General features: G+C 45.1%; 1 protein-coding gene across 2 annotated transcripts in view; it reads right to left on the bottom strand.

Annotated features, from left to right (window-relative positions):
• The window catches only part of LOC142579049 (uncharacterized), a 106,747-nt gene that overhangs the window by 67,156 nt on the left and 18,237 nt on the right, over positions 1–21,354 (bottom strand). Inside the window, exon 2 of one of the 2 annotated variants that reach the window (XM_075688871.1) lies at positions 12,494–12,601. In XM_075688871.1, the coding sequence (XP_075544986.1) occupies positions 12,494–12,601 (108 nt within the window). The remainder of the gene's footprint in view (positions 1–12,493; positions 12,602–21,354) is intronic. The other variant, XM_075688872.1, reaches the window with a different exon arrangement.

The following is a 21,354-nucleotide window of genomic DNA, read 5'->3' as shown; positions in this document are numbered from 1 at the left end:
CCTTTCTTTTCATATATCAGGTTCTAAAGCACAATACTAAAATTTCATTAAGTAAAATAATTAACATAGCTTGGTGATAAGTACTGATGGGAACGTTTGTCTGCCACCTCTGAAAGCAACCCTATATAACAAGAGAGAGTGAGGAAGGCAAAGGAAAGACAGGGAGGTTAACCAGAGATTATCTTCGGTTGACTACCCTGTACTGGGGGAGGGGCAAGAGGGTGCGATAGGTGAGAGAGAGAAGGATAAAAAAGAAAGAAAGAACCCTACACACACACACACACACACACACACACACACACACACACACACACACACACACACACACACACACACACACACACACACACACACACACACACACACACACACACACACACACACACACACACACACACACACGCACGTACACACGAACTGTTTCTGTGGGCATTGTCACGCAGCCCGCAAGTGCGTTCCTAGTCTTACACAGTGTCACCGTACAATCCTACGTCACACAGTGTACAGTCACAATTTGTCAGAAAGTCCCGTGCCTTTTAAGTACCGCAGGAGCGCCTTCATAGCGGAACGCGCTGATGTTCGCGTAGGCCAGTTTCCAAGGATTTTGTTTTCTTTCATTGGGCCCTTGTACAGTTTGTCTATGGTGGCTGAGAGGACTGCTCTTTGCGGGTTGAAACGAGAGCTACGAATACAGGATACAGGTGGGATAATTTCGTGCGGGCGCGAGCGTGGAGTTGTAAGAAGGAACGAAATGGTGCGGTGGACATACTAATAACCGACAAAATTATGTTTTCGCACCTTGATTCCTTATCGCCACTAGAGTAACAGAAAATAAACGGCTCTGAAGTGTTCTCGCAAAAAAAAAAAAAAAAAAATGGAGCCAACACATACTTTTGCAGGGTATATGCCAACGAGCGCTTGCAAAACTGCATGACTCGCGACAAGCAGTGAGTAGGTACAAAAAATTAACTAAACATAGATTTCCATTTGACGCATCACGAAGCGCAAGAACGTTGATCATGATAATGATGATTATGATAATGATGATCTAACAGACACAGTATCCACAACAGGTGATGGGCCAAGAATCGGCAGGTGGTTCTCACAGATAACGACTTCCAGAAAATGAACTTGAAAAGGTAGAACTGCGGAGAAAAGAGTAGCATCTGGTTGAGAATGTGTCGCGAGGAATTCCACGCCTTCTTTTTAACTTCTAATTCCACTGAAAAAGTCATCCTAATGGCAAAGAAAGAACTAAGGCAGTACGTGCGTTCAATCAACAAATAAATAAACCCATTGCGTTCTTCAATGATTGCGCTGAGAGGCGCACTGCTTTCGTCGACGGCTGATCGGCCTTCGCTAGCCCGCATCACCGGCCGAGAGAAGGAAAAAGAAATGAAAGACCCGCGCTCGAGAGGTTTCGCTGGCCAGCAGCAACACACAACAGCGGCGGCCGCAAACGGCGCGCTGCGTTGAAAGGAAGAGAGATTGCAAAGCTCGCCATAGATGCGCGATGACGATGGCTGGAAGAGAACAATGCGCCGCCGCCGCAGCAAAGCTAGCTGCTACGGCGCGTGTGTTTTCGGAGCCCGCAGAACAAAGGCACGTTGGGCATCGGCGGCGGCAAGGAGCGGGTGGCGGTGTTGGGAGGATGGAGAGAAGGCGCCTGTAGGACAGGGAGTATAGGGAGGGACGAAGGACGGGATGCGAGGAAAGACGAGATGAAAGAGAGAGAGAGTGTGTGCGTGTGCCTGTGCGCGTGTGTGTGTAGACGAGAAGGAGGAGGAGAAAGTGAGGCGAGGCGAAGCACAGCTGCGCATGCGCAGAAGGGTGCGACAGACCCCAGGCTCATTGCTCGGCGGCGGCGGCGGGCCCGTGTCTGCACCGCCGCTGCCGCGGATAGGGAAGGAGCGATGGAAAACAACGGGGCACTCCGTGGAAGATGAAAAGGGTCCTAATCAGGTTAGGGCTCCGAGATCTCTCGGCGCCCGAGTTCTCTGCTCTTAGTCATACGCGCCATCACGAGGAAAGAAGGGACAGCGGGAAGGCAGGAGAGAGAGAGAGCGAGAGAGAATGCGCGGCGTTCTCGACCACCCTACTCCTCCTCCTCCTCTACCACCACAGCCTCTGTTGCTGCTCTGCGGCTTCGGCACGCCAGCCAGCCAGCAAGCAAGTAAGCAGCACGCTCTCCCGCTCGGCACGAGCTTGGAGACGAGCGTCTGCGCGTGTGTGTATGTGCTTGCACTAGCCGAGGCCGCCAGTCGACGCGATGTTCGGCCTCGTATGTCGTGGTGGCAGTGCTCAGGGCTGATGCCGTCGCTGCTGCTGCTTTTTCCACTGTTGTCTACGTCTCTGGGCGCGTAGACCGGGTACGGGGAGCGTTACATCTCCTCCTCCGGCCTCCTCTCCCTCGACCAAGTGCCTAGTGTATTCCCAACGAGCAGGGCTATGCACGCACGGGAATGGATCGTGCGCGAAAAGTAAAGATAAAGAAAAAAAGCCTTCCACGCCGTCATACTATGGATGGAACACTCGGCCAGATTGTCCAGGCAGCTACTTGGGGGCTGCCCTGACCGTAGCAGCAATGTCCCTAGAACCAAGGGCGACGCAACGCCGTGCTATTCTTATAACTGAGCGTGTGAGTATTATGACATTCTTGAGAACAGATTAGTAAATAAATCGAGCGAGTGGGAAATCGGCTTATCAAATGTAATATCATCTCGCAAGGCTTGCGTCAGCCCTTCGGTATTTTTTTTCTTCTATGCAGAGAATGGCATCAAACGTATATGTGATGTGACCTCACACTGCTGGGCGCTATTAGTGTTCAGAAAGCGTGTTAAGCTCTTGAAGTTTTGTTCTTTAGAGCGAACGTAACTTGACATAGTAGTCGCAAGGAAGCTCCAACGATTGACACGAAGCACGAAAAAAAAAAATGTTGCATATTAAGTTATTTTTGCTTTTCTAGATTACTTCGCGTGTACTGTAGAACTCTCATATAGCCGTTTTCTTTCTTTTCGTAATACCACATTCCTAAATCAGCACTGCCATTATAATAAATAAAGAACATAACAAAGTAGCCGAAAGCAACTGTGTATTGTGATGGAATTATCGATGAAGGAGAACCACTTAAAAAACGACACAAACCTTACAGGCAAAACAGAGCACAGAAGCAGCCCCCTACTAAGGGGAAAAAAACTCAGCACGAATGGTTATATAGATTAGAAGTCTTGTTACATTTTTAGATCCTAGAAATGATCCTAGAGAAAATATTGAAAAGGAAAGATATGTAGCTTAAGTACACGTTCGATATAGCGTGTTTTCTTTCTTTTTACAAATTTAGGAACTTGTGAGTCAAATAGTGTCATAAAAGAAAGGAAATAAGATCTTCGACGTGAACAAAACATTAATTTTCTAACAAACCGGATTCCGTGGTGTATTGGCCTCGAGCTCCACCACTGGAAAAGCTGGCACCACCGTCGGCGTGACGTGCTATTAGGGATCACGTGGACATAGCGGCTGCGTCGGCTGCTTCGGGAGCGCCGAAGCGAGCTGAAAACGAGAGCTTAAATTCCATCGTACGCTGCGGTCCTCATTTAGTGGCAAGATTTTCCCGCTTCGAGTGTCTCCTTTAGAACGATTGAAAGCACTACAATAGGTAGTGGCTGCCTTTAAAGGCGCGCAACATGGTAGGCTAGTGCTCGGTGCAGCAGTGTCGTACGTACGCAACGGAGCCCGGTGTCTGCCTTATTCACAGGTAGCCGCAGGACAAGGTGCGTGAAGCTTGGCTTGCGAAACATAAAACCGGCAAACAGTCATCGGCTACAACTCGGGTATGCAGCAAGCACAGACGCGAGGAAGATTTCTGCTACGGCGCCGGGTCTGCGATCTTCGCAAAACGCGCACTGAGACGCTCGCCCGAGTCCGCTGCCCGACTAATGTCATGACGGTTTGGTCGATGAACTTGTTGATGCTATAGGTACTGGCAAGTTCACTGGAGTGGAAAGGGAGCGTAAGAAGCACATTATAAAAAAGTATGACATAAGGTCATGTTTGTGTTATGAATTAATGCACTGTATTACAAAAAAGAGGCAGCGGGAAATCGCACGCTGAGAACACCGATAAACATACAGTGCGACGCAACTCCAGAAATAATATTGAAATGTCGAAGAATTTAGAAGAAAAAGAAAAGATTGAATCGACGCGACGGCACATCCCCGTAGGCGTCGAAGTCTCTACAATGAAATTATTTTTGAACAGATCTGATAGCACCCACGCAACAATGGTTGCTTGTATACTGTCAAATGCTCATATTCTGCGGCCTAAAGCTCATGGCACGGTGTGAAAAGGCACACGCGGCGAAAGCGAAACAGTGCGCAGACAAGCATGCAGATGCGCAGTCGGTCGCTGCGAATCTGTGCGATCGCTGCATTGAGGCTTCATTCAATTAGGCTACATTTAGCTATACAAACACTATAAGGACATATTTCACATAGTTTGCTCTCAGCGTTTGCCTGACTTTCACGCAAGAAGCCGGTTCGGGAGACTCCATCGCGGCGACCGCGCGCAGTGGCGTTCACTGTACGTATTCGGTAAAGAGATAGCGTCTGTAAACGATTCTGTGCTTTCGGTTTGCCCAATATTATTATTTAGACAGTAAAAAACTTCTCTCGTTTCGAGAGTACTTAGGGAAATGTCCGGGAGAGCTCGCGCGTGGTGTTTTCTGTGAGCGCTGACAGCAAAACCTATGAGGAGCGCGCCGCGTGATCTCTCATACTACGCCAGCGAGGCGCTTCCGATAGAGGGCGACTCCGTAACTCCTCGCCGCCAATAAGATAACAGCAATAGAATATGACTTTTCGCGGATACGCCTCAACCGACGCAGAAAATGAGACAATAGGATTCGAGAACATGGAAACACCTTTTGACTGCGGGGAAGCTCCAAGTCAGCGCCGGCTCCCTAGCAAAAAACCCATGGCACTCAAGAAGCGCTTTAACGTTGCTGAGGCATTGCAAAAGCTGCACAGAGCAGAAGGTGAGAGAGTATAGCCAGCTCTGCCGGGCTAGAATGTAACCTCCCTGAGTTGCAGTACTCGTGTCAACTGCAATCCTCTTCCTCGCGCTGTTCACAGCATCAATCGCAAGCAACACTCACGACGGAAACGCCGCACCGATGCTTGCGTCACCTCTTCAGGGACTGTCCAGTTTTCGCTGAGCAGCGCAAGTCTGAGCTGGTGGAAGTGAAACTTTTGAGAGGACTGCATCACACCCCCAACCAGCAAAACCTCGAAGGTGGCACTGGTGCTCTCGAAGTGCGTCCAGGAATAGGGGATTCCTGCTGCGAGACCCCCAGTGCTGGAACTCTTCGCCAATTCCTCAAACAACTTCCTTTACTCAATCAGGCCACGAGCCATCCTCACCAGAACACACGAATGTGCTTGCGGAAAGAAGAACGAAGCGCATTCATGAATGCGCTTGGTCAGCTTTAAATTCTTGCACGATTTAAATATCTTAGCATTTGCTTGCGGTTGTATTGCTTATTATGTGTTTTAGACATTTTTACGCTACTATTCCTCCGGCATCTATCTGGTTTATACGTGTTGGCGCATGTGGACTTGCAGTATGGCTGCTCCCTTCTGTAACGCCGCATTCAACTTGAAGGTATGCAAGTTTAAACGCACACAAAAAAAGTCTTGCTTCTCGCAGTCTTCACAGCACGGATCGAGCAAGTACAGTCTTCATTTGTCAGCGTCGTCTTCCGTTCTTTGCTTTCTAGTCCGCGTCTCGCACGCGGATCTTGATTAACCGGCTCGAGTCAACACTGGGCTGAAACTTGCCAAGGAGGATGGCCGCAACATTCTTGTAACAATGCGAGCAGCAGAGTTTTAAGTTGTGTAGGGTCGTGCGTTTCCGACCCCGATGGTTCCTGCGCTCGACGCCTCCACTGCAGATCTCGCTATCGACCGCCTCAACGATAGCTGCTCCTGCCTGCTCCCTGGATGCCTTCGCCGCGAACCGCCGCTCAGGCGGTCGAAGACGCTCTCCCACCTTGCTTCGTTGGATGATATTTTTTTTTTCATTCTCTCATCCTCTTTCTGTGCGCGACCCCAGCTTTTCCTCTGACGTAGCGAAAAAAAGAATGCTTTTCTCTCTCTCAGGGGTTTTTCTTTTTCACGTATGAACCCGCGCATAATTTGTCGCTGTGCATGTCAGTGTCAGTTGTCTATAGAAAAAAGAGGGAGGGAAACGCTAGAGAAATGTGCGTACCGTAAGCTGCAAGAAGGGCTTTAACGTTCGACACGCTGTTGAATAAAGCAAAGGAAATCTCCTTCCCTTCGTCTTCATTTTGAAATTTCATACTGCGCATTTTATCTGCGCTCGCAAGTGAGTATACAGGCAGAACAAGGCCCGAGGTTTTTAGTGATCGATAGAACGAGCCGGGAGAACAGCATAAATGTGTCAGGTACACTTCAAATGACTCTATGCCGTATTTTATTCTAATAAATGGAGAGGCTTTTACACACGTTTAAAATATCGTCGCTCATACGCTGAACTTAATATACCCGCGAACTCAGATCGGAATTAGTGAGACTGCAGTCCCAGTCGAAGAACCATAACATTTGGAGAAAATGGCAACCGGCTATAGAAACTTCATCTATAATAAAAGCGCTTGCTTGCTTGCTTGCTTCATTCATTCATTCATTCATTCATTCGATCGATTAATTCCATTGATTGATTGATTGATTGATTGATTGATTGATTGATTGATTGATTGATTGATTGATTGATTGATTGTACAGCAGCGTCAGACTTCAGTAGTTAGATAGGTTTTTGTGAATGTGTTTAGGTGAAACCCAGCAGGCCTACGAGCTGAAACGTGAATGCCTGCCAATCTAGCTACAACTTCCTACGATTTTGCTGCTATGAAAAATTCTGCCCGTCCCAAGATTCCGAGTCCCAAAATTTTGTAAGATCATTAGTTTGAAGGTGACTGCGAACGGGTTACGTACTGGGTCTTCGGCGCACCGTACGGAGTAAGAATTGTATTCTCAGGTTCATCAGCGTGCACAAGGAGTGCACGTTAAACTTGTGGTCTCGGCGTTTCCGGCAAATGTCCGAAACCGAGTTGCCGGTGAAGGCATCAACGGAGTGAGGTCTTATTTGATATTGTTATCAAATACTTTATCTTAAGTGGCATTGTATCGGGGCAGCGTGTTTGGCGATACCGGTACCAAGATTTCTGTGGTAATAACTCAAAAAGCATGCTTTGTCATGCTGATTCTGCTAGACGTGGCAGAAACACATGCTTATGTGACTGTTGCTAAGCTTGAGATGCAAAAGAACGCACTCTTCAAGATGAGTTGTCAAATGCCCACACCTCTGATTCATGGTTGGAGGCACCTCCCGCTTTTGCTCATCTCTACGTCACAAAAACATGAGCTTTCCCGCGAACGCTACATTTTGTTCTAGATATTTAGAGTATATATAGTGTGTGTTCATGGGACACGATAGTCGCAATCTGACCAGAAAGATCACAGTGAGTGCAGTATAAGTTCGCAAGGGTGTTCAAACACTTCATATGCGACGCGAGTTTCGATACAGTGCTGTGGTATTTCTGCCGTTAAAGTAGATTAAACTTAGAGGCACTTTTCCCAAAGATGAAGACAAAGTACTGAGCGTCTCGCGCATAGTTCGGCGTTACTGCGTTAGCTCGACTAAGGTTGCTTAAACCGGAAATTCAACCATCGCCGCAAACATTGCCTGTCACTTATACAGTGACAGATTGTGCTCAATTGAATTCGGTGCGAAAGCGGCGTAGTGTTGTTGCTTAAATGTCTACGTATATCGCAATAATCGCCTTCTCGGAACCTAATGTTTGCGTAACTTGCGCAAGGAATGCCAAGGAGTGCGCATACGGCAGGATAATTTTTTTTTGACTCAACTCATCCCCCAGGAGCACTAGCCGAAGAATCAAATTCTCCTAACATTATTTCGTGTCATAAAAGAGACTCGTGTACCATGCGGTATCAAGAGCTCGGCATCCGCCCGCAAGAAGGCGATAGAAATCACGAGGTTACTTTCTCAGTCCGCCATCTTGAAAAAAAAGTGTTTCTCGTTCTCGAGTACGGTCTATGTTAAGAAGAAAAATACGAGACCCGATGTCCACGGAGGCGTGTCCGTCACGCTACGAACACGGTCTGTGCTGAAGCGCGCCCATTGTCCAAGCACCCCGCTGGTGAATCTGCTGCTGTTGTCTTTGCACTGAGGCATTCGCGGATCCGAGGCGCTTTCGCAATTTCTAAAGGGCTCGTAGGAATTGTTATAAACGGTGGCCCTCCTTTTATTCTTGTCAGTCGGACTCTTTGTTTAAAGTGAGCACAAGGCGGAATAATATGAATGATGCTGTGGCTTGAGATGTGTGTTGTGTATATACGTTGTCATATGTTATCGTATACGTGGTTTGCGTGTGCATGCGTGCGTGTTTGTTTGTGTTTGTGCAAGTAAACATAACGCGGTAGAACAGAATGAAAGCGTGCCAAAGTAGCAGAATTAAAAGCACTGTCACTCTGAATCAACATTTCATGCCTTTACAAAAGATTCTGCTAGTGAAAGGCGCTTCATACATTGAACTGACTTTAGTATATCACTATATAAAGAGCATAAGTACCTGTTTATAGAAGGTTTAGAGAGTTCTTCCTGAATGCACTATGACTAACAATGCGAAACCTATGCCACTCTTGGAACGGCAGAGTGTGTAAACTTTGCTTTAGCACGGAAACGTCCCATGTTAATTCTAGACTTCTTTCAAATAGCTACGGTAAATATAATTTAGAATGAGCTTGCTTTTAGGACTGAGATATCATGCTGCTACACTGGACGTACATGGCTAGAGCTGTTCAAAGAAAGCATATCCTAAAGACACCTCCTTGCTTCTTTTCCAACTATACCATGCCGGTATAAGAAAGAAAAAAAAAGATCCGCACATACGCAATTGTTTGACAATGCCAGAAATCGGGGTGTCGAAAAAAGAAAGGAAAAGGAGGTTCGGGGCAAAAAATAACAGGGTTTCGCACGTTGTATGTTTTAAGCTCCTTTAAGAGAAGGGGGTGTTATGGGAATGATAACTAACAGAACACATTCGCAAAGTCTTTACGTACTAGTTGACTAATAGGAATAGTCAGAGCAGGGCAGCCGAGGAAGCTCAGCCTAGTGTCGCATCTATATCTCCTGCAGGCATCTACACCGGCAAAGTCCGACTTGTGTTTTTCGAGAGTACGTGTGGGAAAATATTTACTGCGATTGTCCTAAAGAAAAGCGTAAATTAATAAAATGTTATCATAATGTTCACTGCGCTGTTAACAATCTACGCATAAATTAAGCACGATGAATACCAGTAATGCGCCTTTCTTATTGAATTTCCGCTGCTCAATTTATGACCTTTCAAAAAAAGCATTCTAAATCTCTGGCACCGGTTTTGACGTCCGTAAGTAATAACAACATCAAACGAAACAGTTTACAATTTTTCTTGTGTACAACGAATTGCAGATTTTTTCCCCTTCCGAATGGCGTTTGCTCCGTTCGAAACTAGCTATATCAAGCTGCAAGGACATTTAGACATTAAGCATAAAAAATACCTCATGCATTTTTGTACTGCCGAATTTGCTTCTATCGCATTAGAAATTGCACGAAAATTTCTAGTAGTGCTCCGATACAACGTAGCTCACGGCCAGTAAACTTCCACATAACAGAGCTGGCGAATACGGCGGTAGGCAACTGAGAGAAAAACGGAAGCCGGACGTAAAGAAAATTTGCCTTTCCTGTCGACTCTAATAACAGTCTTCTCCGCTATCGCCATGGGAACACTCCGTGCAACAGGATCTCGCTCGCGCACCTTCTCCTGCGCGCGAACATGGAGGGACGAAATCTTCCTCGCCCGCGCTAATTGCGCTAATCACATGAGGATCTCACCTACATTCCGCTAACCAAAAAAGATGGTGTCCATTCCAAATACTCTCTCTCCCCCTCTGCTGAGACGGTCCGCTACACACCAGCCTAATCGAATCAGCAACGCCGTGCCGTCTGTGTGTCGCATTGTCATAACGACCACACCGCGTCGAGCTGTAGCTTTTGGTCTGTATCTCACTGCGGCACGCTCAGGTAACGAAGATGTGGCGCGTTGTGGACCGCGGCGGGCGGTGATCATTGCGGCGTGTCCGTTCCTCTCTCGGTGTGAGATCTTCTGACGACATCGTCCAGGAGAAATGCGACCTACTTAAGCTACGCTGTGTCATTGTTATGGTGCGGTGTGCATTCTTTCTGTGTTCTCGAAAAAAATAGACCTCTTTCTTAACATGGATCCGTAACGTAGAAGAGAGAAAATTTGGTCATATTTGGAGAGGTGATCCTAGCAATAGGTTTGTTGTACTACCAAGTTATTTACAGTATCCCCTTAAGGCATGTATTCCACGAGAATGCTATAAGCGCTTTAGTGTGGGTGCATGGAAAAACATGGAAGAACATGAAAGAAGTTACTAACAATAGCATGGTGAGAGAGTTTCTAAGGAAATTAGACTGAGCGACTATGGATTCACTGAAGGTTAAACTGGTGCAAATTATGTGTTCCACAGGAAGATACCAAAGGAAGCTCTATAATTTTCATGAATGCAGCTCCAATTATACGTAAATACCGCATGGTAAGCGCAAAGTTCCAGGCAAGAAATGGGGCCAGTGTATCTAACTGTGAACGCTTACTCGGATCGTTTTGCAGCAGGACATCTCACAGACACCAAAGGCAAAACTACTTGCGGAAAAAAAGCACGATTACTAAAGTAGTTCTTTATGATTACACCCTTTGTGTTATTTATCTGAATACATCACCGATTCCACCAACGACTATCGCAGGAAAGGCACTAATTAAATAAAATGGCACAATGCAGCCATTATGTGTGCACACAATAAGCAATCAAGCCGTGCCAGAGCAGAGATAGCAATACCGTGACAATAAGTTAAGATAATTAACAAGCAAAAGTAGGATAAGGATTTGAAATTCATGTGTATGAGAAATAACAGCAAAGCAAAAGAAGAAAAAGACCGCAACATGTGCAGTAATTTGGGGGAATAGGCAATTATTATAATGGATTAAATAGATTAGACAATCATTCGTGACGGCGACGGAAGCAAGTAAGTTGAAGTAATGGCAAAAGCTTGTCTAGTAAGGAGCTGCTGATCAGAGTAGGCGGCAAGCTGTGCCACTGTTTATTTCAAGTAGGAAAAAATGAAGCTTTCATCATAAGGAAGATAAAATGAATAATTCCACATTTTAATACCTGATATTTATTAGATTCTGGCGCTCCGCTAGATCAGTTTATACTTGTAGAACATTACGTGTCTCTTGCTGAACAATATTATTAGCTCTACTTTCATTCATTTGTAAGGAAAAAGTTGAACAATGTTAGAAAAATTATGAATTCCACGACATATTTTTTTTTTCTCCGAAACAGTAGCGCGTACCCGTCGGCGCGACCTCATGTACGTCAAAATATATTTCCTTATATTCGGGGGTTGTGCTGACGCAAAAAGGAAAGAAAATGAAATAAGTTTTCGAAAGCAACTCACTACAGGTTTGCTCTTCGGTTCATTATTCTAGAAGGCAACGTAGTCGCGTACAGTGACGAGAAGTTAACTACACCAGCGTATACGCTGTCGCCAAATCCATGACTTCACAGCGAGTACTGCAAAAACTTTCGAGTGGCCTTGCCACCCGTCTTTCGGTCTTGCCTCTTTCCTGGATTACTAAGTGCGCAGCAGCTCACAGAAAAGGTGGCCGTGTCACGTGGAATTAGAGAAGCGCAATTTACAATTATAACCTAACTTGACATTACACTCTTAGCGTTCCTTCAAACGTGGTGACTCCCAATCGGAAATCGCTCCTTACAAGCGGTGGCGACTGGAAAATGGAGGTAGCCCAAAATAAATAATCACTAAAGTAGACAATCGCAACAGACAGTCCTCACGGTGGAAAAGACCCGAAGCGATGTTAAGAAGCAACGAGACAGGAGAGAGCGTCATTCGCAACTAACCTAATGAAAAGCAGACAGGTACAGCCTTTAACGCAGATACACAAACAGGTACGCTTTCTATTACCCTGCGCAGCAACGAATATCATTTCCTCTCGTATGTGGTGGAATAACCGTTGATTTTGGCAATTTAATTTTTCTTTGCTTTCTGGTGTGTTTTCGGTGCGCAAATGTGTTCGCGCACGCTGGTAATCTAAAAAAAAGTGTACCCGTCTACTCTGAATAATAAGGTTAGTCGCGAGTGGCACTCTTTCCTGAACGGTCGTTGCTTCTCATGGTTTCGCGCCTTTTCCACCTAAGTATGAAGCAACTAGCCAAGCAATAAGTTCTGTCCGAGCTGCACCCCTAGGCGTTACCCCTCTGCCAAGTAATCCAGTAGTCATTTATGCCGAATATTTTTTGACAAGAAGGACACTCACTTTGTCCGAACCAGGATACTTGTCTCGCCGCCGCAGCCGCCGCCGCACTCCGTTCGCGGTCGGGACTCCACTCCGGCAACCGCTCAGCCCGCGCCCATGCGTCAGCTTCTGGAACAAAACGTGCGGCGTCTTTACGAATGGCGGAAGAAATCACACGTTGGTAGAATAACAAAAATAAAGACATCATACGAACACTTCTTCGAGATCTTAGAACGAAGGAATATTTCGGTTACATTCAATGGCCAAATATTTTTCCAGGCGTCGGAACGTGGTTTTTAATACCATCTCACCTGTTTTACTGTCAGTATTGCTAAACAGTGTGAGCACACACAGGCCACGACGCTCTATTACGGCAATGTCGCTGTCAGTTAATGAGCTGTGAGTGTGGTGTGGATAAAGATTTGTGAGGTAACTTTCTACCTCCCCCTCCCCCCCCTCTCTCCAGCGTAGCGTAGCAAACCGGATCTACCCATCTAGTTAACCTCCCTGCCTTTCCCCTTTCTTTTCTCTCTCTCTCTCTTGGTAGGCTAATATGGGCCCGAAGTTCCCTTTATTTTTCTTTCGTCTGTCTCAACGTCGCTCCTGCCTTTAGACTCCAGTTCGCATGACGTGCGGGTTCTTACTGTATTTACAGCAAATGACTTAGCTCCCATAGTTCTTCACAGGAAAAACAGAAAAATAAAAGTATAAAGGGTGCCAAGCAAGGAGACAATCTTAACAAGGGTAATTAATGAATGCTTTTAAAAAGTGTTTAAGATTGCTGATAGAGAAGGTATAAGGGTAAGTAGCAACGCGCAATTATCGCAGCAAACTTCGGTTTGCACATGTCGTTGTCCTTTATTTTATATTCTAGATGTAGAAGCATGAAAAGCAAAGGTACGTTAGAGCTGGTTATCCCCAAATCCCAAATTCGTTACAACAGCAACAATAAAAAAATGAAAATTAAGAATAAAATGTCAAAAATCACTATAAACACACGAACTCTACGGGCACCAGCACCGCAAGCACAGTTCAGTAATTATGTGACGGTCACCCACCACACAGGAGAGCAAAACTTCACAAATGTTCTTTCATGTACTTATGCATAAAGACAAAACGGCCGCGACATCTCTCCTATAACACATAAGCACAGTGTAGATAAGACAAAAACACGTAAAGTCCCTTATAGGCAGTCCATAAGATTATCGTCCACTCATAAGATTATCATGATAGATAGATAGATAGATAGATAGATAGATAGATAGATAGATAGATAGATAGATAGATAGATAGATAGATAGATAGATAGATAGATAGATAGATAGATAGATAGATAGATAGATAGATAGATAGATAGATAGATAGATAGATAGATAGATAGAGGTTTTAATGATATGCTTGATATGCTAGCCTGTCTGTTTGTCTGACATACTACTCCAAGTGTTGGAGATCATTTGCAACAAGTGATTGCGTACTTGAACCGTTAAGCAATGTTCAGTAGCCTGGCAATAGAACAGTAGCTCGCGTTTGGTAGTAAGCCTATAGAAGCTGCGCAAGTGTTAGTTTATGTAAGTCCGACAGTCACAGAAGACCCGGACTATAAGAAGAAAATTTCCAGACAAATAAGAATATGCTGATACGCATATAGCGCTTCACACCATTGTGCATGTACGTTATCTCCATCCCGTGAGATCACAAATAGACCAAAAAGAGGTGAGGCGTGCAGACAGGACACAAGAGTAGAGAAGTGGACAACACGAGCGCTCTACTCTACTCTACTTCTCTACTCTTGTGTCCTGTACGCACGCCTCACCATTTTTTTTTTGCATAATGAATCCTTACCAACTAGCTCAGCTTTCTGTCGTTCTATGCAAATAGAGTGCGATCTCAACTTACGGAGAGCAGCAAATCGTTATCCTTGAAAAATAAAGTATACAGTTAGCGCAGTTCCACCAGTACAAAGAAATAACCTAGAACAGAGAAACTCAGGGAAGGAACAAAGGGACGCGCAACGAGAGGTCGAGCGGAAAATCATAGGAGTAATGTTAAAAGGCGAGAAGACGTCAGTCTATACGTATTAGAGAGCAAACGAGTGTAGCTCATATACTGAGTAGAGGTTGAGATTAATAGAAAGAAGGGGAAAGTGCAGGGGAGGTAGCATATCATACAAAGCTGCAAGGAAGTAAGTGGTTAGAGTAACAATATGGTTGCCGAGAGAAAAAAAACGCAATTTAGGATGACAGAGGATCAGATAGTACGATGAGATAAGGAAATCTGCAGGCATAAGATGCAATTAGCTGGCGCCAGAGAAATACAATTCATAAACAACCTGCAAAACCTTCGTCCTGCGGTGGACTTACTTATAGATTGAGGACTTAACTTTAGATCGATAACCATAAATTGAGCTGCGCAGATTCTAATGAAGATGAAATCAAACAAGGCTAACGAAAAGCAAAGGCTATGGGCATGCGTTTGCAAAGGTTCTCGTTGCAGCAACTGCTTGTCGTTGGCCGGGCCTAACTGTTCTGCTTTGGGAAGATTCTTTACAGCAGCACATTTGTCCTTAGGTCGGGTAAAATTTACCCGTATGCGCCACGGTGACAAAAAAAAATGTACTTGACACATTGTCTCTTCTTCAAATCGCTTTGTGCACTCGAAAACGGTGCGACGTAAACAAAATGGTGACTGGATACGTATCTGGTTCCAAGTTAGTTTCGTCACCTCCACTTCCTCTGGATTGGTCAATGGGAACACGCAAAACGCTACGTCGTCGAATGTAGTGGGTATGAAGGAACTCATGCAGCAGTTAACCATGGCGAGAATGGCGTAAGAGACAGAAAGCCTAAGCTGGTGCTTAATTATATGATTATATGGTTATAGCCCCGAGACGACAGCAAATCAGACATGTTCGTTGCCACACAGGCAAAACTGTGTTAAATATAAATGCTAAACATTATTTGGACACCTTATCCCAGTGGATCGCAAGACGGTTTGCTTGAGGTTTCTACGAGGACACGTTGGTGCTAATGAAACTCAAGCACTTCGGGTTTCTTCAGCAAAAGGTATCTCAATTCTATTGAACGTTCTGGCAAACCAGCCAACCATTATGCATACTACTTTTACTGCGAAGCTGCCTATGGTTAGGATTCCGGGATTTGTTCGTGGCGTAGCATCAACAGCAAACTATCATCATCTATGGCTCATAACCCCGTAAGGCAGAGGCTTCAAGCACTCAGCAAAACGACGAGAGCAGTGCATACATTCTTTGGAATCACGCGTACGAATATATAACAGCATAAGTTTCAATAAAGAACAAGCTCAAAACAAGCATCCGAACCGCATAATTGCTCATAAGGCGTTCCTGAGCCTACATGCAATGCGAAACATGTAGCGTTCCCGCATACGTCTCCCTGTAAAGATTACTGTTGCGCAAGCTTTCGCGGCGACGGCAGCTTGACTGTAGCATACGAAGCAGGGAGTGACGTAACTACACTTTCGTACGTAAAAGAAGAAACCACCCAGCAATTGATTCCTATTTTGGCAGCACTATGGGGACGCCACGTATAGTGAGGGCGCCTGAAGAGCAGCGTGCATACGAGGCGAGGCGAATTTCTCTTCTCTCAGATCGACTCTTTGTAGGTGCACGAAGTAGTGATGCAAGCCAAGTCGCAGGCCGTCGAAACATCTCAGACTAATAATTCTGTAAAGTACATGTGAGTCTCGCCACATGAATAATTTCAACCTACGTCGCAATGGGAAATCGTTCTAGTTGTCGTTTAGAGCTTCGCTGTCCAACCACCTTCACAGCGGGGACTGGAAACCATTTTATTGTTCTCGGTGTCTCATCTTACTTTTGGTTTTGCTAATCCGCGTCTGCCATACTATTAATTTACCTTCACTGTGAGGAAATTTGGCAATATTACGGCATAATACCCAAATTTTGATCACCGGACGCACACGGGCAGTGTGTGTTTTATGAAGGGCAAGGTGAAGATATGATCCCCCTGGTCGCCTGTAACGCACACACTAGTGTATTGGAATTTGTAACAAAATGCATCACAGAAGTACCACAAGAACAGTCAGTCAGTAGGATCTCAATGTTCTGTACATGAGTCTAGGGAATCAAAGAATAGTGAACATGTATACACTTGCATGTGTAAAGACATGTGCTTCGCATTGTCAGTTCGTTAGTGCGATTAGCATTCGTAGGATATTTCACGTACTTTCCGGTATCTTTCTATGTCCGGATCTAACCGTTTTCCTTTTACGCCAACTTGAGTCACTCTGTATGTGTTACTGTGTATGTTCCGCTCTCCAATGAACCTCCTTGACGCCATCTTGGGTCACTACATATGTGCCACAAGCAGGGTACGGGCTAATCTTCGTAATAATCTCTATAACATATAACACATAAATCTCCAGCATATAATTGAAGCTTGTATCTCTGTAACATATAAATCATGTCATCCCTAATTACACATCCATCATAAGATAGATTTATAAATGTATTAGTGCTTTCAATCATCACCAAAAAATGAATGCGCCGCTAATAATCTTTTTAACAGTACCGATAACATCATCATCCACCATGAACGTAACAAGGGCAAATGAGATCCGGAGCGGAGGCGAAGTTCATCGAAGAGGGGGAAATGCGATCACGCCACACGCCGCAGTCAATCGGTGCTTTGCAGAATTTCAATGGCAGCACTTTTCAGCGCTGTGGACACCTCCTCATCTGTCTTCATTGCTTAGTGGCTTGGGAGGTTGCGCTGCTTATCCCGAGGTCGCGGGATCAAATTCCAGCCATGGCAGCCGCATTTCTAGGAGGCGAAATGCAAGAACACCCGTGTGTTGTGCATTGGGAGCAGGGTAAAGAACCCCAGTTAGTCAAAATTTATCTGCAGTCCCCCACTACGGCGTGCCTCATAATCAGATCGTCGTTTTCGCCCCTCCTCATGCGGGCACACTCACTATCCTCTTCACAACGCCGAGGAGAGAGAGAGGGTTTTTCTTCACCACGCTACACCTCGCAACCAATCAGTGCTTAGCGGAATTTCGGCGACAACACTATCCCGCACTGTCCACAACTCCTCACCCGAGCGCCCTTACGATCCTCTCCACAATGCCGAGAAGAGAGGGTGTTTTTTTTTCTTCACATCTGTAAACCGCGGAGCACCACCGTTCCTCCTGTAGAATGCTTCCGAATATCAAAAATGACCCCTTCGACCGTTTAACTTGTTATCTTGTAAAGCGTGCTTTGCCTCTCGCGTGACCTTCTGGAGGCGAAACATTCTACGCACTGCACGGGGTCAAAAGTAAGAGTACGAAGCTTCTAAATAAAAACGACGTTAAATCTCCCTTTTTGAGGAAATACTTACTTAAATAGTTTTACTGTCTCTTTTTTTATGTACAGGTACATACAAGAAAGCTAGTCTTTTATTTCTTGTAACTGTATTTTGCCACGCGCAACGTCTATGTAAGGAGAATCATACTTCACTAACCTCAAACATGATGAAGGTAATTAAAGAAAGAACGAAGGTGTAACTCAGCAAATCAAAGGGTGACCCAATGGAAAACAAAAAAAGAACAGCGAGAAAGAAAGAGAGTGGGGCAGAATTAAGAACCATGAATCAATTACCTGAACGCTATCAGCAATTAACTGGTGGTGTAATACTTACTAGTTTCTTTCATTATTTGCAGTAGCAATTGTAGGGACACTCCAGGCGAATGCCCACCGTCGGCGTCGCCGTGATGTTATGCATAAAGTCTAAGTGCGTCTAAGTGCGGGGCACAATGGGGTCTATTGGGCCCGCGGTGGCGTAAGCAGTGGGTCCGAAAGAAAAGCATGAGAGGGCGAGCCGAGAAGGATGGTGGCTTAATGCGCGCCCTTTTCCCGTTTGTCCAGTGTAATGCGCGAAAGAGAGAGAGAGGTGGGGAAGGCAGATGACCGCGTCTCCCACTCTAACTTGCCCGTTGCTTGTCGCTTCGTGTGCGCTATGTTCTCACGCGCCTAGCGTTGGAGGTCCCGTAATCGTAAGTTTCGGATACGCGTTGAAGCTAGAGGCAGCACGAAGCGTTCGCTAGCCGCTTCTGTCGCTCTTACACCAGCGTTCTGACAGCCAGTGTCAGCGGCCATAGAGCGAGTTCTATGTTCGCATGTGCAAAGCTTGATACCATGCTTGATAATTTATTAACAGTAAGCGAATATTTACTGCAATTTATACGGTGGACAAAACTACTAAGTTTACTTCGTATAGATGTCTAATAATTTGCTATCGGAATCAACGCTTCGCTTTTGGGGCGAAACTGTGACTTTCGTTTCATTAAAATGCTACTTTTGGTGAAAGTGAAAGGCTAGATAATTTTTAATATCGGGAGAACGCGTGGACTTGGCTGTCCGATGACACTTTTAAGAAATCAGTCACAAAAAGAATAAAAAGAAACATATTACGCCGCTAGGCGGAACACGCCCGTGGACTAAGGAACGTTCATCCACATGTCCAGTTCAGTTCAGTTTATTACCCTAACGTCCCCCGAAGGGGCATTACATAAGGTGTGGGTTTTTATAAGATAGCAAAATATCGTCAGAAATGCCCTAGGTCACTATGACTTCTAAATGTTCACAGGTCCCACTTTCATTTATGTACGTATATTTCAGTATGGTGAAGGTGGTACTTATCACGTGAGGCTGTCATTCGCCACATAACATCGGCTTTTTTACGCCATGAAGTGCATGACGTGTCTCTTAGTTCGCAATGGTTAAATCAAGAGACATTGAACAAACCACGACTACCGTCAAAGCTAACACGTCTCTCCTGTATTTTTTCTTTGACTGCTCGCTCTTCTTTATATAGCATATCTTTAATTAAAATTAAATTATGTGGTTTTACGTGCCAAAACCACTTTCTGATTATGAGGCACGCCGTAGTGGAGGACTCCGGATATTTAGACCACCTGAGGTTCTTTTACGTGAACCTAAATCTAAGTACACGGGTGTTTTCGCATTTTGCCCCCATCTATATGCGGCCACCGTGGCCGGGATTCGATCCCGCGACCTTGTGCTCAGCAGCCTAACACCATAGCCACTCAGCAACCGCGGCGGGTTAGCATATCTTTAGTAGCTTTAAGTGGAGAATGCGGCGCGTGATGCATAATGCGAGGGACATCTTTCTAGTAGAATTTTCCTTCTCTAACATCCGTCTAAGATTTCTCAGCTTGGCACTGCAAGGCGATGATTCATGGTGCCCCTGAGCGCCACGTAGTAATAATTATTGCCGTTGCAAGCCGTGTTCACTCATTTTACTAATGACCTTACATGTCATTCTTAGAATTTTCTGTTTTTACCAATGCAAGCTAGTGCACAATGTGTTACACGTATTTTGCAAGCCGCAATGCAGCAGCTTTCACAATCAACGTGAATGACTATCCTAAAGAAACGAAAGGACTTAAGTGTGATATACGTCGCCTTTAGCGCGTACTTAACATACATCTGCCTACATGTACGAAAGCAGTAACGTTTAAAAATTGTAAAGCAGCAAGTGCAATGCAATGCTTCTTAGAAAACAGTGACATAAATGAGGAATATTGGCTGCCACAGCGCCGTGAGTTATTGCGGCAGTTTTAGTCGTGTGCCTGCGAATGTTTGTTTTATTTTGGTATTAAGTAGTACAAGGATTGATACATTTTTCTTAGATTACTTACCAAGAAAGCACAAAGAAGTAGCCATCGCCAGCATACGACGAAGACCCCTCTATTTATTTTCATTGACTTACTGAAGCAAAGCCACATCATTAAACGAGCAGCTCGTATTGACATGTTTACTAATGAACATTGAATGGTCAGAATGAACTACTGAGGAAACGCTCTAGGTAATGTCTCGTGCGTTTACTTCAGGTTGCTTATTTTTTTTTCCGGGATCGCTATTCGTTCAAAATATGGTGAATTTAACAAACTGAAACACCTAAAATCGTTACACGAACGCTTATGTTATCCAAACGTACCAGTGTAGCATCAGGGGGCGAAGCTCGTTGGTAATCCAGCCACGCCAGCAACTTCAATTTGACTTTAAATCTTTGGGAGTAATTTTTCCCTATCAGATTTCTACCTCAAGCATCACGAAACTCATGTCTTTCCTCATAGTACCAGAAATCTTAAAGTGATATGGGTATGAGCATTACTCAAGTATTTCTCCTGAGCAAACCGGATGCTGTTCTGGTTGACCTCCCTGCCTTTCCTATCCTTGTTTTCTCTCTCTCTGGAGACCAGGTCTCGTATTCATAAAGCTATCTTACGATAAAGCGTTCGTGCCAGCCAGTAGTGACGTAGTAGATATTATTAGCGAAGGCGATCAGCCAATGAAGAACAGCCGTTACGAACGAAAAGCTTCGTAAATTCGGCCCAAGGTGCCTGGTTCGCGCTGCGCGTTGTCGAGTACCGTGCGTATAACCTAGCCAGTGTATCTCGCTTTCAGGTACGTTGTGAGCAGGACTCTTGTGAAAATTTCTCATATCGCTTCATTTTTTTTTCAGAACATATGGCCTGCGCTCAACAAGGCGCCACTACCTGATGAAAGTGTGGCTACATACAAGCCGCCCACCTGTGAGCCATCTTTGGTCCACACCGTATATCCCTGCTGCACTGCATTTAAGAGAACAAATTCTTTGCGTATATGTGTGATGCTTCCTCAGCTCTATGCCTTGGTCAAACTTTAGTTCAAAGCAAATTTCTTCAGGACGTTTCGTCGTGTCATTTCACATCCTTTCACTTATAATTTATTTTAGCTTTATTTCCCTTTCATTTCTCTAAGCAATGGGAAACACGTACTACCGTATGGGAGGCTGACTTCTACACGTATATTTGTTCGTTCGCATCGTCGTATAATA

This window comes from Dermacentor variabilis, chromosome 4, assembly GCF_050947875.1.
Source record: "Dermacentor variabilis isolate Ectoservices chromosome 4, ASM5094787v1, whole genome shotgun sequence".
In the NCBI taxonomy this organism is placed as follows: domain Eukaryota; kingdom Metazoa; phylum Arthropoda; class Arachnida; order Ixodida; family Ixodidae; genus Dermacentor; species Dermacentor variabilis.
This window is presented reverse-complemented; position numbering and strand designations above follow the sequence as displayed.